This window comes from Synchiropus splendidus, chromosome 9 (assembly GCF_027744825.2).
Source record: "Synchiropus splendidus isolate RoL2022-P1 chromosome 9, RoL_Sspl_1.0, whole genome shotgun sequence".
Lineage (NCBI taxonomy): Eukaryota > Metazoa > Chordata > Actinopteri > Syngnathiformes > Callionymidae > Synchiropus > Synchiropus splendidus.
In genome coordinates, this window is record NC_071342.1 from 8663126 (window position 1) to 8675262 (window position 12137).

General features: G+C 42.9%; 1 protein-coding gene across 6 annotated transcripts in view; it reads left to right on the forward strand.

The window, feature by feature from the left end:
- The window catches only part of ccser2a (coiled-coil serine-rich protein 2a), a 71865-nt gene that overhangs the window by 19692 nt on the left and 40036 nt on the right, over window positions 1-12137 (forward strand). For 5 of the 6 annotated variants that reach the window (XM_053874185.1, XM_053874184.1, XM_053874190.1 and 2 more), the window contains 2 exons: window positions 6734-8198; window positions 8274-8485. In XM_053874185.1, coding sequence (XP_053730160.1) covers window positions 6773-8198; window positions 8274-8485 — 1638 coding nt within the window. In that variant the 5' untranslated portion in view covers window positions 6734-6772. Of the gene's footprint in view, window positions 1-3625; window positions 3753-6733; window positions 8199-8273; window positions 8486-12137 lie in introns of those variants that run through there. The other variant, XM_053874186.1, reaches the window with a different exon arrangement.

Below are 12137 nucleotides of genomic sequence, written 5' to 3' on the forward strand. Positions count from 1 at the left end.
TGTTTGCTTGCTGACAAATGTGCTTCTTCAAATGGCTTAATCTCATGAACTCTGTGGCTGGGGAAAGTCTCTCATGTCCTCACACAGGTGAGTCAGAAATGATCTCTGTATTACACGCCCCTCTATTCTCTTGGCATAGTTCCTCCCACTAGAAACCTGCAACCCGACATTTTAAGTGTTATATATGCCCACTTGTTTTTGTTATTGTCCGGCTCATGTGAAAGCTACTTTGCTCCTGCTCTAACCCCAGTAGTTTTTAAACATTCACAAATGGCACACCCACCACTGACAATAACATTATACTGCCTGTTGTCTAACAGTCTATCTCCCCTTTTAAACAGTGTTTGAAATAATTTTGAGTCTGTATTTTAATGCAGAGTCATGCTTGCTTTATAGATCTCTTCACCGTTCATTTCACTTGCTGCATGGCTCAGTTTAGCATCAGAACATGGCCACCTCAGTGTTATTCTCACCTGTTTCTGAAACGTGCTGGGGACTGGCGACCAGCTGAACTTAAATAGGGTTTTGTTACGTGTTTAATACCTTCCATTGTGGGTTGGATTACACAGAAAATGAATGAATGAATGATTGAACTAGGACCCTAAACTAAATCTTTGATGAGACTTGTTGGAACAAAGTTTGCTTTTCAAACACTGTTTTCTGTATGGAGTATTGTTGAAACACCTGCGAGTCCTGTGTTTGTTGACAGAATGACATGTCTTTCCTATGATCTTCTGTAACAAACTTTAACATTCAAATATTTCATTGGCATGGTGGCTTCATTTGCTTTGTCAAACCATCACAACAATGTTTGGCATCCAGATGCTTTCTAACAGAAGGGCCTGTAGGTCTTAACTCTGCCTATTATGAGGTGAAACAAAGGCACTCAACGGTTTCATTCATTCACCAACAAGTGTGACCTCATTTGAATATTTAGGTTCTCCCCTGGAGGCACTGCTGTTCTGTAGTAACTGCCTGATCTAAAACTTCCAGAGACCACAGCATGGAGTGACTGGAAAGTAAAAACTCACTGCAAAAATGGGAAGTTTGTCTGAAGGAATTGTCCAGTCAAATTCATCATCCGCTGTGAACTGTGTCAACAAGTGGTTCTGCCTAGCCTCTTCAATTAGATAACACAATCTTCCTTTACTCTAAATACTGTAATGCTTTAACTTGTGTTTTTGTAGTGCAACACACATGGTTTTCAGTATTTGCAATGCTACAGTATTGACCTGAAAGTTTTCCACTGACCGAGGCTGTCGGTAGCATTATTGACATGAGGCTGTGGACTGTGGGGAAATGAAGTTGGAGTAAGTGGGTCAATTTTAGACGTTTTTGTCAGCATCAAAATAATATGAAGTGCATCCTTTACCATTTTTTTTTTTTTACCAGTCCTCAGCTTGAAAAAAAAAGATTGGAATTGGATTTGTGATATGTGCATGTGAGTTTGGCTGTGTGGGGTTTGCCTAAAAAGGGATTGAATTTAATCGTCTGTAATTGAAGGGATTACTCGGCATGTGACTGCTTACTTTTCATGCCTACTATTTAACATTGCAAAAACATTAGTGGTAAATAGAAAACTTGTTCTTCATAGTTTTATGATTGGGAGTTTTGGGTTTCACGTTTCTTTTCATGGCGTTGCACTAAATCTCTCCCTTAGTGAAATGGCGGATCCTCCCGCGTGACAACATGATAAAATGAAGTTCATTTAGGAGAAGTTTCAGTCAAAGTTACAAAACATTTTAGAGCAGACGGTGCTGAAACTTCATCAACATATAACAGCACTGTACAGACAGCATTTCTTATGTGACGTTCATTGGCTCCGCCCAGTTCTGGGGTGTCCCTGTCTGTCCATCAGCAGTATCTCTCCGCTGCCTTAGAAAGAAGACTAGCCTCAGTTAAACTATTAAGATCTGGTGATTAACTTGTGGGCTGATGCCAAGTGAGACGGGTAGCACTTCGGATTAGGGAATATTACTTGCTACATTACCGCCAGCTAAGTGTTGTTTATCGTGAACGTTTCATGATTAGTAACTGGCTCATACGCTCTGCTTATAAAGTACGTACATGAATATATATTTTTTATGGTAATATATCTTCCCTGATCTAAACCCCTACAGCAGTCCTTCTCAAATAGCGAGGCCCTCTGGGGGGGCACATCTGACCTTGGTGAACATACTTTTTTACGGAACTAGGATATAGTGTAATTGCACATCCGCTCATGAATTTTTTTTTTATATCAGGCAAATAAATGCACTTTGTTTTTTTCTGCTACAGACAAAAACAATGTTAATGATGTTGTTCTTTATCAAGGTGATTTATATTACCCTCTTTTTTCAATGTTAACATGGATCCAATGCTGATCTCGTGTGTAAGAACACGCAGATGCTCCATCAAAACACAAAAATAAACAAACTAACATGCACGGTAATTCCAGGCCAGCCTTCGTCGGCGCCATCTTGAATGAATCAGAATCACATCAATCTATGTGTAGATGTGCACTTACAATATTTCTATAGACAAATACTATTTACGGAGGCGGCATGAAACGTTTACACCTTTTGTGGATAAATTGGCCAGCCGATCGATCAGTGCAGCCCAACACATGTGGAGATGTTTATCCAAAGTTTGACCAACATCCAATTCTTTTCCTTCCATCTCTTGATGCCCTGGATTTAGTGTTAATTTAATAAGCAGGAATCTTTGACTCCGGTGACTGACGTGCGAGCTGTCGCCTGACACTTGACAGTCTGCTCGGCCCTGCTGGGGAATAAGAACGTGACTGCAAATGCCTGGTGATAATCCTGGCAACGTGGTTCAAGTCAAGTTCATGCTGAGTAAATCTCTGACATTCACGGTTCCACACACTCACTGTAATGAAATCATGGAGGTTTAGAGCTGCTAGAAACCATAATTAAACTGACATTAAGTGTAAAGCTCCCAGGCATGTGGTCTCCCTACCGTCATTTTGAGTCTGTAAACCTGCTGAACATTCCTGGTTGTGCCTACTGTTTATCACTCCAACAGTGAGGAGGAGGATGCTTTGTCATAATTCCAATACGTTTCAAGTGGAGGTCTTTTGGATGCCCGTGACCACCCTGTCCTTGGTTCATAGTGGGGTCTTCAATGAAGAATCACCCGCAACTCAAGGGGTTAAAATCACATTACATGCCTGCAATTCTGTCTTATGTCACCCAAACTTTTGATTTGAGCGTTGAAATCCATTTTGATGTTTAGTCAGGGTGTCAAGTTTAAGGACCTTAACTGAATGAATGTGCTCCTTCAAATGATGCCACCTACCAAAGGAAAAGTATTTTATATAAATGTGTTCAGCCTTTACTCGTGCGCTCTCCTTTTACTAGTGCACAAGGTGGGGCTTCTTCAAGGATGCCCTATCAAATATTAATCACTCAGCGGCTGCCTTTCTTCCTCCCACTCAGCTGCTACGCACTTTTACACCCATAATCCAAACTTAACAGAAAATACACCGCCAACCATTTTATGATATGTTTGTTCTTGTCATGCCACAGTCTTTTTGGAGCCGATTTTGCATGGAATTTGTAAATTCAACCACACACACTCGCACACGTGCCGCAGCAGCAGCAGCGAGTCTGGCAACGGACGGATCGACCTCAGAGTGCCTTCCTGTTTCAATCAGCGATGCGAGCTCACACGATGCGAAACTAGTGACAGAGGCTTGTTAACTCTTGACTCCGACCTGACGCCTGAGGTTGGGACTGTTGGATGTTAAGGTAATGATTTCCTGTTTAACTGTGTCAAGCGCTGCGAGATGCTGAGCCGACCACGCCTTGTGTTACTTTGTTTCTTTTCTGTCATTCGATCCACTGAGTTTGACTGTGGTTTTACCTCATCTCATTTCCTGTCTTATTGGATTAGCAACACTCAGCATCAGTGCGACTAAGCGCTGTATTGCTTTCACTCAATATACATTAGCCTAAAAGTCAGTGTTGCTTTGCTAACTGTCTGATTATATTAGCCTGCTAATGGCACTGTGATAATCTCTTTGGGGAGAGCTGTGGCCTGCAACTGGCCTGTCCAGATGACTGGCCTAGTTAACACTCCACTGAGGCACTGCTCTGTCAATACATGGAAATAGGGCCGTACTTTTACATCACTTTGTATACTGTGCACTGGAAAGGCCATACATCAGTGTTGCTGGCGTCTTCATGGAGTGTTTATAGACACCTGTGACAAGGTGATGATTATATTTCGAGCACCATGTAGTTTCTATTACTGACTTTTATCGTCCGCCTTATAGTGAAGGTTGACTGAAGACTCAATCCAAATGTCATATACTGTTGTTTCATTACATAAATACTCAAGTGACTTTTTTTTGTCATTTATTTCCTATGCATCTCGTTGTTTACATCACCAAAATGTGAATTATTTATTATGTGTTTGACATTACAACACATTTTATAACATGTTTTCATAATAATGCCGATGCAAATTCAAGTTTAAACAGCCAGGGTAAATCAACATTTTGGCACTTGGGTGTCTCTTTTTCTATTAGCATGTCAATTAAATAATGCAAAATAAACTATTGAAAAAAACAAACATATATAAAAGCATGCATTTATGTTCTCTCTGATCATGTTTTGTTTTTAGCTTGTCTTTAAAATCAATACTAAGTCAGGAAAATAGGTCGTGAGCTCTCCTGAGACCATTATATTTTAATGCATAAAAACAATGCATTATAAATAAAATGTTTATCTATTTTAAAGAACCTTTTTTGTGAAAATATATCTGCTGAATGTTATTGATTGCATGCAGAACAGTTAATATGACGCCAAAGAGGAAATGTAGGTCAGTGGGACAAAGAATCAAAAATATATGGGATGTGCAACATCCACTCACTCCTCGCTCTTACGTGCCTGTGAGGGTTTGAAGTGCTGAGAATGGAGTCAAACCAAATCCTTCTCTCATTAATCTCTTCAATCAGAGTGAAGGATTGCATCAAAGTAAAGGATGAGGAAAGTATGGCGTTGTGCTGGGAACTCATCCTCAGGTTTTGCCTTGGTATTACAAAGTGTCGGCTTAGTGACAGACTTTCAACATCAGGACAGAGGATTAACTGTATCGCTGGGCACCTCCATTCATGCACAGTCCTGCTGACCCAATAGATCATCGCCCTGGGGCTGTCATGTCCTATCTGCATCCATCCCATTACTCCTGAAGAATGTGCCTGTGCGGTGCGCGCGCTTCCGAAGCGAAAGCCATGCCAGACGAGTCATGATCCTGCTGATCTGATTGTTCAGCTTTCCTTCATCTCTGTCTGGCTTCGTCTTCGGAGTTGGAGATGGAGTGGCGAGCCTGAATGGGCTGCCGGGTGGACCGGGGGCGGCGAAGGGTCAAATAAGTTTCCCACTCATTACATCAGAATAAGAAAGTCCTGTGAGCCCCTTCCTCTGAGTAACTTTCTTTATTACTTGTTATAGAAAATCTCATCCAGTGGGAGACCACTGAGTGGAAAACTAATTCATTTATTTCCTTCCCATGACGCCCTTCACATAGTGGGCTTGTTTTGTCATCGTACTTGTTAGTGGAATAAAGAATTCGGTTTCTGTTTATGGTTTACATCTAATATTTACATGCATATCTCATGTACATGCGATAGTAAAAGAATATAATTCAGTCAGTTCTATTATACCATGCCATTCTGACATGAGGTTAACCATCATCGTATCTCTAGACACGTTTCTATAATTGAAGAATGATGTAGGCAGTTCTTTGAGTTGCCTTCTCACTGTAATGCTAGGTGGGATCGCTGTTGGCCCCATTTCTGTCCACGGCTCTGCACATGATATTCCCCAAGGTCAGGGATATTTATTTGCAGCGCTGCTCTCCGGCTGTGGCGTCGTGACAGATGGCTCGCTAGGTTTACAACTCACCCACTGAATGTGCCGCAATTGCGTCCAATTTGATTTATGTCACATTATCCATGTGCTGTAAATGACACCAGTTTGTCTTGTAGAAATACTTTTCAATTCAATGAATTGTTATGATCAAGGCTTTTTCAGCTGTTGTGCATTATCAGTGAGCTTCATTGTTTTTGTTTTGTAGTAAATCGTAAGTGAACACCCAAATGAGAGTGGTTTAAAACATATGAAAACAATGGGTACTTGTATTCTTTTTAGTGTCATAGTAGTTTGATTCAACCGATTAAGAGCCTTCAGTTGACGCTCGCGGTTCAGTGAAGTGTGCCGGGTCAGCAGCCCTTTGCCACCCCTTACTCCCTCGAATGCCCGGTCAGCACCCACCCCTTTGGGCAAAGAGGCTTTATCTGCCCTCCTTCCATCCTGTGACCTGTTTTTTTTTGTGTGGTTAGTAAGGCTGTTCTTCAGTGTTTAAACCCTTGCATGTTTATGTGGCAGATTAAGGCAGTAGTCTGACCCTCACATGGCCGTGCAAGTCTTGGACTAGTGTCTGTGCGTCTGAATGTGGGGCACCACGATGCTGCAGTATTTTGCTGAATGAAAGACCCAGATTGTAAAACAAACAGCCCCTCCTCCCCTCGCCTGTAAGAGTGTACATGGATTACTGGCCCAGTATTTGCCTGGGTGTCTTTGTGCCAGTTTATCAAGTAATCCTTTCATTCAGAAAGAACCAGTGTGTTTGTAACCTCTTTATGAAGTAGGATGCCGTTTGTTTTGAAGAATCTTGTATGTGTTTTACCTAGCTAAAATATTTTCTCTCTTTCTTTTCACCTCAGTTTTGAGTCCAAACGCTTCCATGCCGTCATTGGCGTCTAATGGAAGATAAATCTTCTATCAAGTCCGCCATGGTTTCTCGACTGCCGAAGTTTGGTGGGCGATCCTCGGGGGGTGGTAGCGCCCCGCCAACCAACTGCTCCACTCAACAGCCAGTTACCGCCACGCAGGATAGCAAGGCCACTCCGACAGTGTCCCGGCCAAACGGTGTAATCCGATCCTCTCCCTTTTCTTTGAAATGGAAGAAGAATGAAGGGACGACAGTTCCCAGTCCGTCTGCCCCCACCAGCCCGGGAGATGCCAGTGTGGATAAGACACAGCTTCCCACTTTGACAAAGGAGGTAAAAAGCACCACTCCAGGAACACCCAAAGTCCGGAGGTCAGGCCCTTTAACTGTGGCTGTATCCAGCCCCAAGACCATCCATAAGCAAACACCAATCAGTCCCCAGGTGGGGGCCAAGTTTAGCCCACTTAATGGAGGCCCTAAAATAGGTCCAAACAGCACTTTAAATGCTTCCCGGACCGGGTCAGAGACACGGCTTGCGCGTCCCAGGCCAAGTTCCAGCTCACCCCGAAGCAGCTCTCAAGACAGCTTATCGCAGTCCAGTGAGAGCTTGAAAAACCTGGCGCTTGACAACATGGTTCGATCCAACAGCTTCACTCACTTCAAACAAATTCCCTCACCCTCCAGCCAACCCATGACACGCTCCTTCTCCTTCAACCGTGCCGTGGAGTTGGCAAAACCTCTGGCCAATACTCAGCTCCAGCCCCCCCGGGGTAGTTTCCTCAAGCCACCCCAGCTTAGCAATGGGAGAGCTGGTGCTGTCCTGGATGGCAGCCACCTGGGTTCTGGCTCGACAATTGGGGGCCGACAGTACAGCAGAGCTACATTATCCACATCATCACTTCCCACGCTCTCAATTCCTTCAGCACCTACTACTCCTAGTGCTCTGAAGAAGCCGCTGCTCCCAAGTTGTGTGTTCAACAAGTCACTCGGAACTAGTGGTGGGGGTTTGAGTTTTCGACTGGCCAGAGGACAGGTCAAACAGCAAAAGCCAATTCTTCCATGTCAAGTAAAAGGCGATGTTGGACAACCAGCCGTGTCAGATTGTGGAGGTCTCCTAGGGATTGCAGTGGACATCGCTCCAATCACAGATGCAGACAAAGCAGTCTCTCCTAGTGACAGTGATGGAAGTTCTGGCGACGGAGGTGCACGCGACGGAGAAAACAGCATGCCGAGCTCTGGGCTGACAGCAGGCGAGACTCCAGAGGACATGTCCTTATCCTCTGCATCATCGCTAGACAGAGGTGACACCAGTGAAGAGTTCCAGGATGACTTTGATAATGGCGCGGATATATTCAGTGATGGAGAGGCGCACGATGACAGGAAGACTGCTGACCAAACAGCAACTCGCTTGCAGAACTTCCTTTCTGCGACCATGGACTGTGTCACTGTCGATTTGACAGGTAAATGAAATCGGCACGGTAATACATTTGTCATTGTTTATCGTCGCTGTTACTAAACCCTTGCGTTCTCTTCAGGGCATAATGACGAAAGCCCCATGGAAGACTCCCAGGGGCCACTGGTGATGTCTCCTGATCGGGGTGATGTGTGCCAAGCTTCGTCTTTGGAGCTCTCCCCTTCCAACAGCTCTGGAGGCACCTACATGTGGGACGAAGAGGGTCTTGAACCCCTAGGAGGTCCAGTTCCCCTGCCATGTGACACGTACGATGACTCGGAGCTCAACAGTGTGGTATGCATTTATCTGTTTTATCGTCAATAGACTGTCGGGATTTCCTGGAGATACAGTGAGTGACGTAATACATAGCAAGAAATATCTCAACAGTAGTATACGAGACTTCAAACTGTCCTCATGGCATCTTGCGAGTCATTTTCCACCACCATACCACATACTGGTTCTTCTCTCCCCATGCTGCAGATATCTTTGTTCCATGTCCCTATTGTTTTAATTTTGAAATCAGTCAGCTCAGCTCAGGCCAGCATTGACTGTACTGTTACTGCATGGGTGTCGATAACATTTAACTGACTGACATGACGTCATCAACAAGCACCAAGCTCCAGCACAGATTGAGCTTTAGAAACTAAATGAAAACATAGAGGAAAAAGTAATACATAACCAGCATACAACTAGTAAATATTGAGCAGATTAAATAGTTTTACCTTTTACAGCAAGAAGCAGATCTTTTTTATAGTTAAAACACCACATTCTTCAGTAGTCTGGTCAGATAGAAAGAAATGAAAGCTGGATCATTGCGGAATGTTTTGCCTGAAATTAGTGAATCACATTCAGTTTCGCATTAGTGCCACAGCGAAACCCCTTTTATCGAATTCTTGGCGCCAGCTCATTAATCAACCTGACATATTTATCACCACATGTTGATATGTCTTTAATATTTCATGATAAAAACGCTGATCCTCCTGATTTACAGTTCTTGAGGTCATCGCCAAGAACACAGCCAATAAAACTGAGTTATGTCTTGACACATTGTTCCCGTTTTGGCTTAAAAAGTACTTCTACCTTTGTCCTGCCGCCAGGGAGCTGAGCAGTCGTCCTACAGGTTCTTAGTGCATTTCCTGTTTTTGCTGTATTTCCTTTTTTCCCGGGACACATGATCTCCGGAATGCATAAAGAGCTTACGCTGAGCCTGATTAGAAATGGTATCATGAGCCTCTTACATTGACTTTGCCAGGCATGTGATGTTCAAGTGAAGTGGCATGTATTGGTGAAAGATGCGTGAGAGCGTTTGATCAAAGCTGGAACGACAAAAAGAAGCTTTCTCTTACTCTCTAAAGGTAGTTTAGATTTAAATACAACGAACAAACCAGGGTATATCTTGTGTTAAACACTGAAGCATTCAAAGACATTATGAAGTGGGGTTACTGTGTACTGAGAGAGGTCTGAGACAGCCATCCGGTCCAGCAGATGGCAATACATTCCTCTGTCGTCCTGCAACCAAAGAAACTTTCATTCCTTTTATCTGCATGTGTAACTCTCGTTGCACTATTTGCCAGCTGTTCTCTTCTGTTTACTCACTTTAAGCTGGTGTCTGAAGCTGTCACAATCTCTGCAGTCATTCCTAAATTATGTGTGAATAAGTATGCTCATAAAATAAGTCTGAAAGAGTCGTATAATTCAGTCACCGCAGTTCACTTATCAGTTGTTTGCTGCCACATGGAATTCTCACAGGATTTCATTCCAATTTGATCTCATAAAATGTGCTTATTGAATGCTGCAGCCTTGTGAGTTACATGGAATACATACACAATATGCAGTACAGGATGTTTATCTCAAGATTAATGCGGGCTGAGAAGTGTTGTTGTGGTGTGATCGATGGAGAAACAATCTGCTTAGTCCTCCGCAATGGGAGTGACCGTGAAGAAAGGAGGAGAATGATGAGGGAAAAGCGTCGGCGTAAGCTTCCCTGTCGGACTGTCAATCACTACCAAAGACTATTTAAAGCTTATTTATTAGAGCACTTTGTCTAATCCACTATCTCCAAGACAAACTGGAGACAGTGTGTTGAAATTGGATCCTTTTTGGGAAGTATTGCCAGCGCGCTAAAATAATTGGTTGTTGCTGTTAACTTTAGTGGGATTTATGTAATATTTTGCTTCAAAAATGATATATACTGTCGCTACACGCTGTAGCCCAACAAGCCCGCTGGGGGGCACTGTGTCTCCTTTGCTCGACGCAACATGTGCGCGCTGAATGGTTATTGTATGTACGTTTCAGACCACATTTGCATTCTCATACTTCAGTGCAAAGTCCAGAGTGAGCTACCTGAGCTCATAATAACATGCCCCTCATGCACCGTGCGGCTAAGTACTGTGGCAGCTGTAGAAAACCGGCGTGTTGAGGGCCACTTCTCGCTGTGTTCTCCTGACTCCGCATTCAGTTAAGTTACTCAAGCTCTGTTAAAGGATGATGGGTTTTTTTCTCTTTGTGGACATCATGGGGAAATTATCTTGAAGAAGTGTGAATAGTACAATGCAATAATTCATTGATTTCGTATAATTTTATTTATGAAAATAAATAGATCTAAAAAAAAATATCAGTGAAATTTACTTTAAATGTATCAATCTCACTAAGTCTATGGATCATTTTTCATCATCTTTTTATCGCCCGTATTTCAATGCACTTCTCAAATATTGAACATTCTGCCAATCAATGGTTCCAATTCATCTCTATCTGTGTTACCGTGGGTAAAGCAAGAATGAAAAATGGAAGACATTGTTTGAAAGTAATATTTTGACAGACTGAGCTGGAACCTTGAATAAATAGTTGTGTTTACTCTCTCCTTTTTATTATTCTAACAGTGCTGATCCTCTCCTCTCCCTGGTGGCTTTGCCATTTTCTTTATCTTCGCTGGTGTTTTTTTTTGTTTCGTTTCAAGAGCTTTTACCGTTCGCTCCCCATCCGCACTCTGCTCTTTTGGTTTTCCAACCCTATCATTAGAGGTTCTTTAAGCCACCCACCTGTTTCTTTTGTTTACGCTGGATGTATTTATTTTGCCACTAATTTGTGGCCTTTTGCGGAGCCTAAATGAAAATTCATCAGTCAATAAACAAGTGGTATGGTTAAGCCTTTCGTCTGCAGAGTGCTCAGCCATTTCTGCTACATGCTTCCCGTGAAGCTGCGCTGCTGTTGCATTAATGAGGCGAACAAGCTCACCTCCTGCGCTTTTCCTCCGCTTGCACTGAAGACCGCAGCCCTAGCAGGAGAAACACGTTGATCTTTTGGTGCAGCGAGTGCTACGCTGACATACACACACACACACACACATAGGAAAACAATGTTTTGATGCTGACTGTGGTTGGAGTCCGACCTAAAATTTCCCTGCAGTTTCATCATTATTTTATTTTTGCTCTGGAAATCCACTGCTGGGGATTTGTTTTTCCCATTGTGTATTATCACACCTTTGTTTAGACAATAGCATTATACACCTGGTAAAGAGTTCAGAGTGATCATGAGTCACTGTCAGCTTCTGTCTTTTATGACTATCTTCTGCTCATGTCTTGGCTTATCATCGTATCATAGGACAGTTCTGAATGGAATTTTCAGGAACAGACGATTGAAATTGGTGGCATTCAGGAGTTCCTTGGATCCAGGAAGGCTTTGAAGGCTTCGTCTTTGACTTGTATGGCTTTTGACTGCCAACCAATTTTGTCGAATTGTTTTAGTCTTGGTTATCGTCCACGAAATATAAAACATGTTTTATGTTCTAAAGTAGATTTAGTCAACTCAAATGCTTGCTTAAAGTTTTTACAGGGTAAAGTAATATGTCGTCTGAGTTGAAAAGAGTTGAAATTGTAACACCAGCAGTGGTATCAGAGCCTCTCTGACCTGGTGTCCCATCTCTAGTGCCTGGCAGAGTCTCCACAGT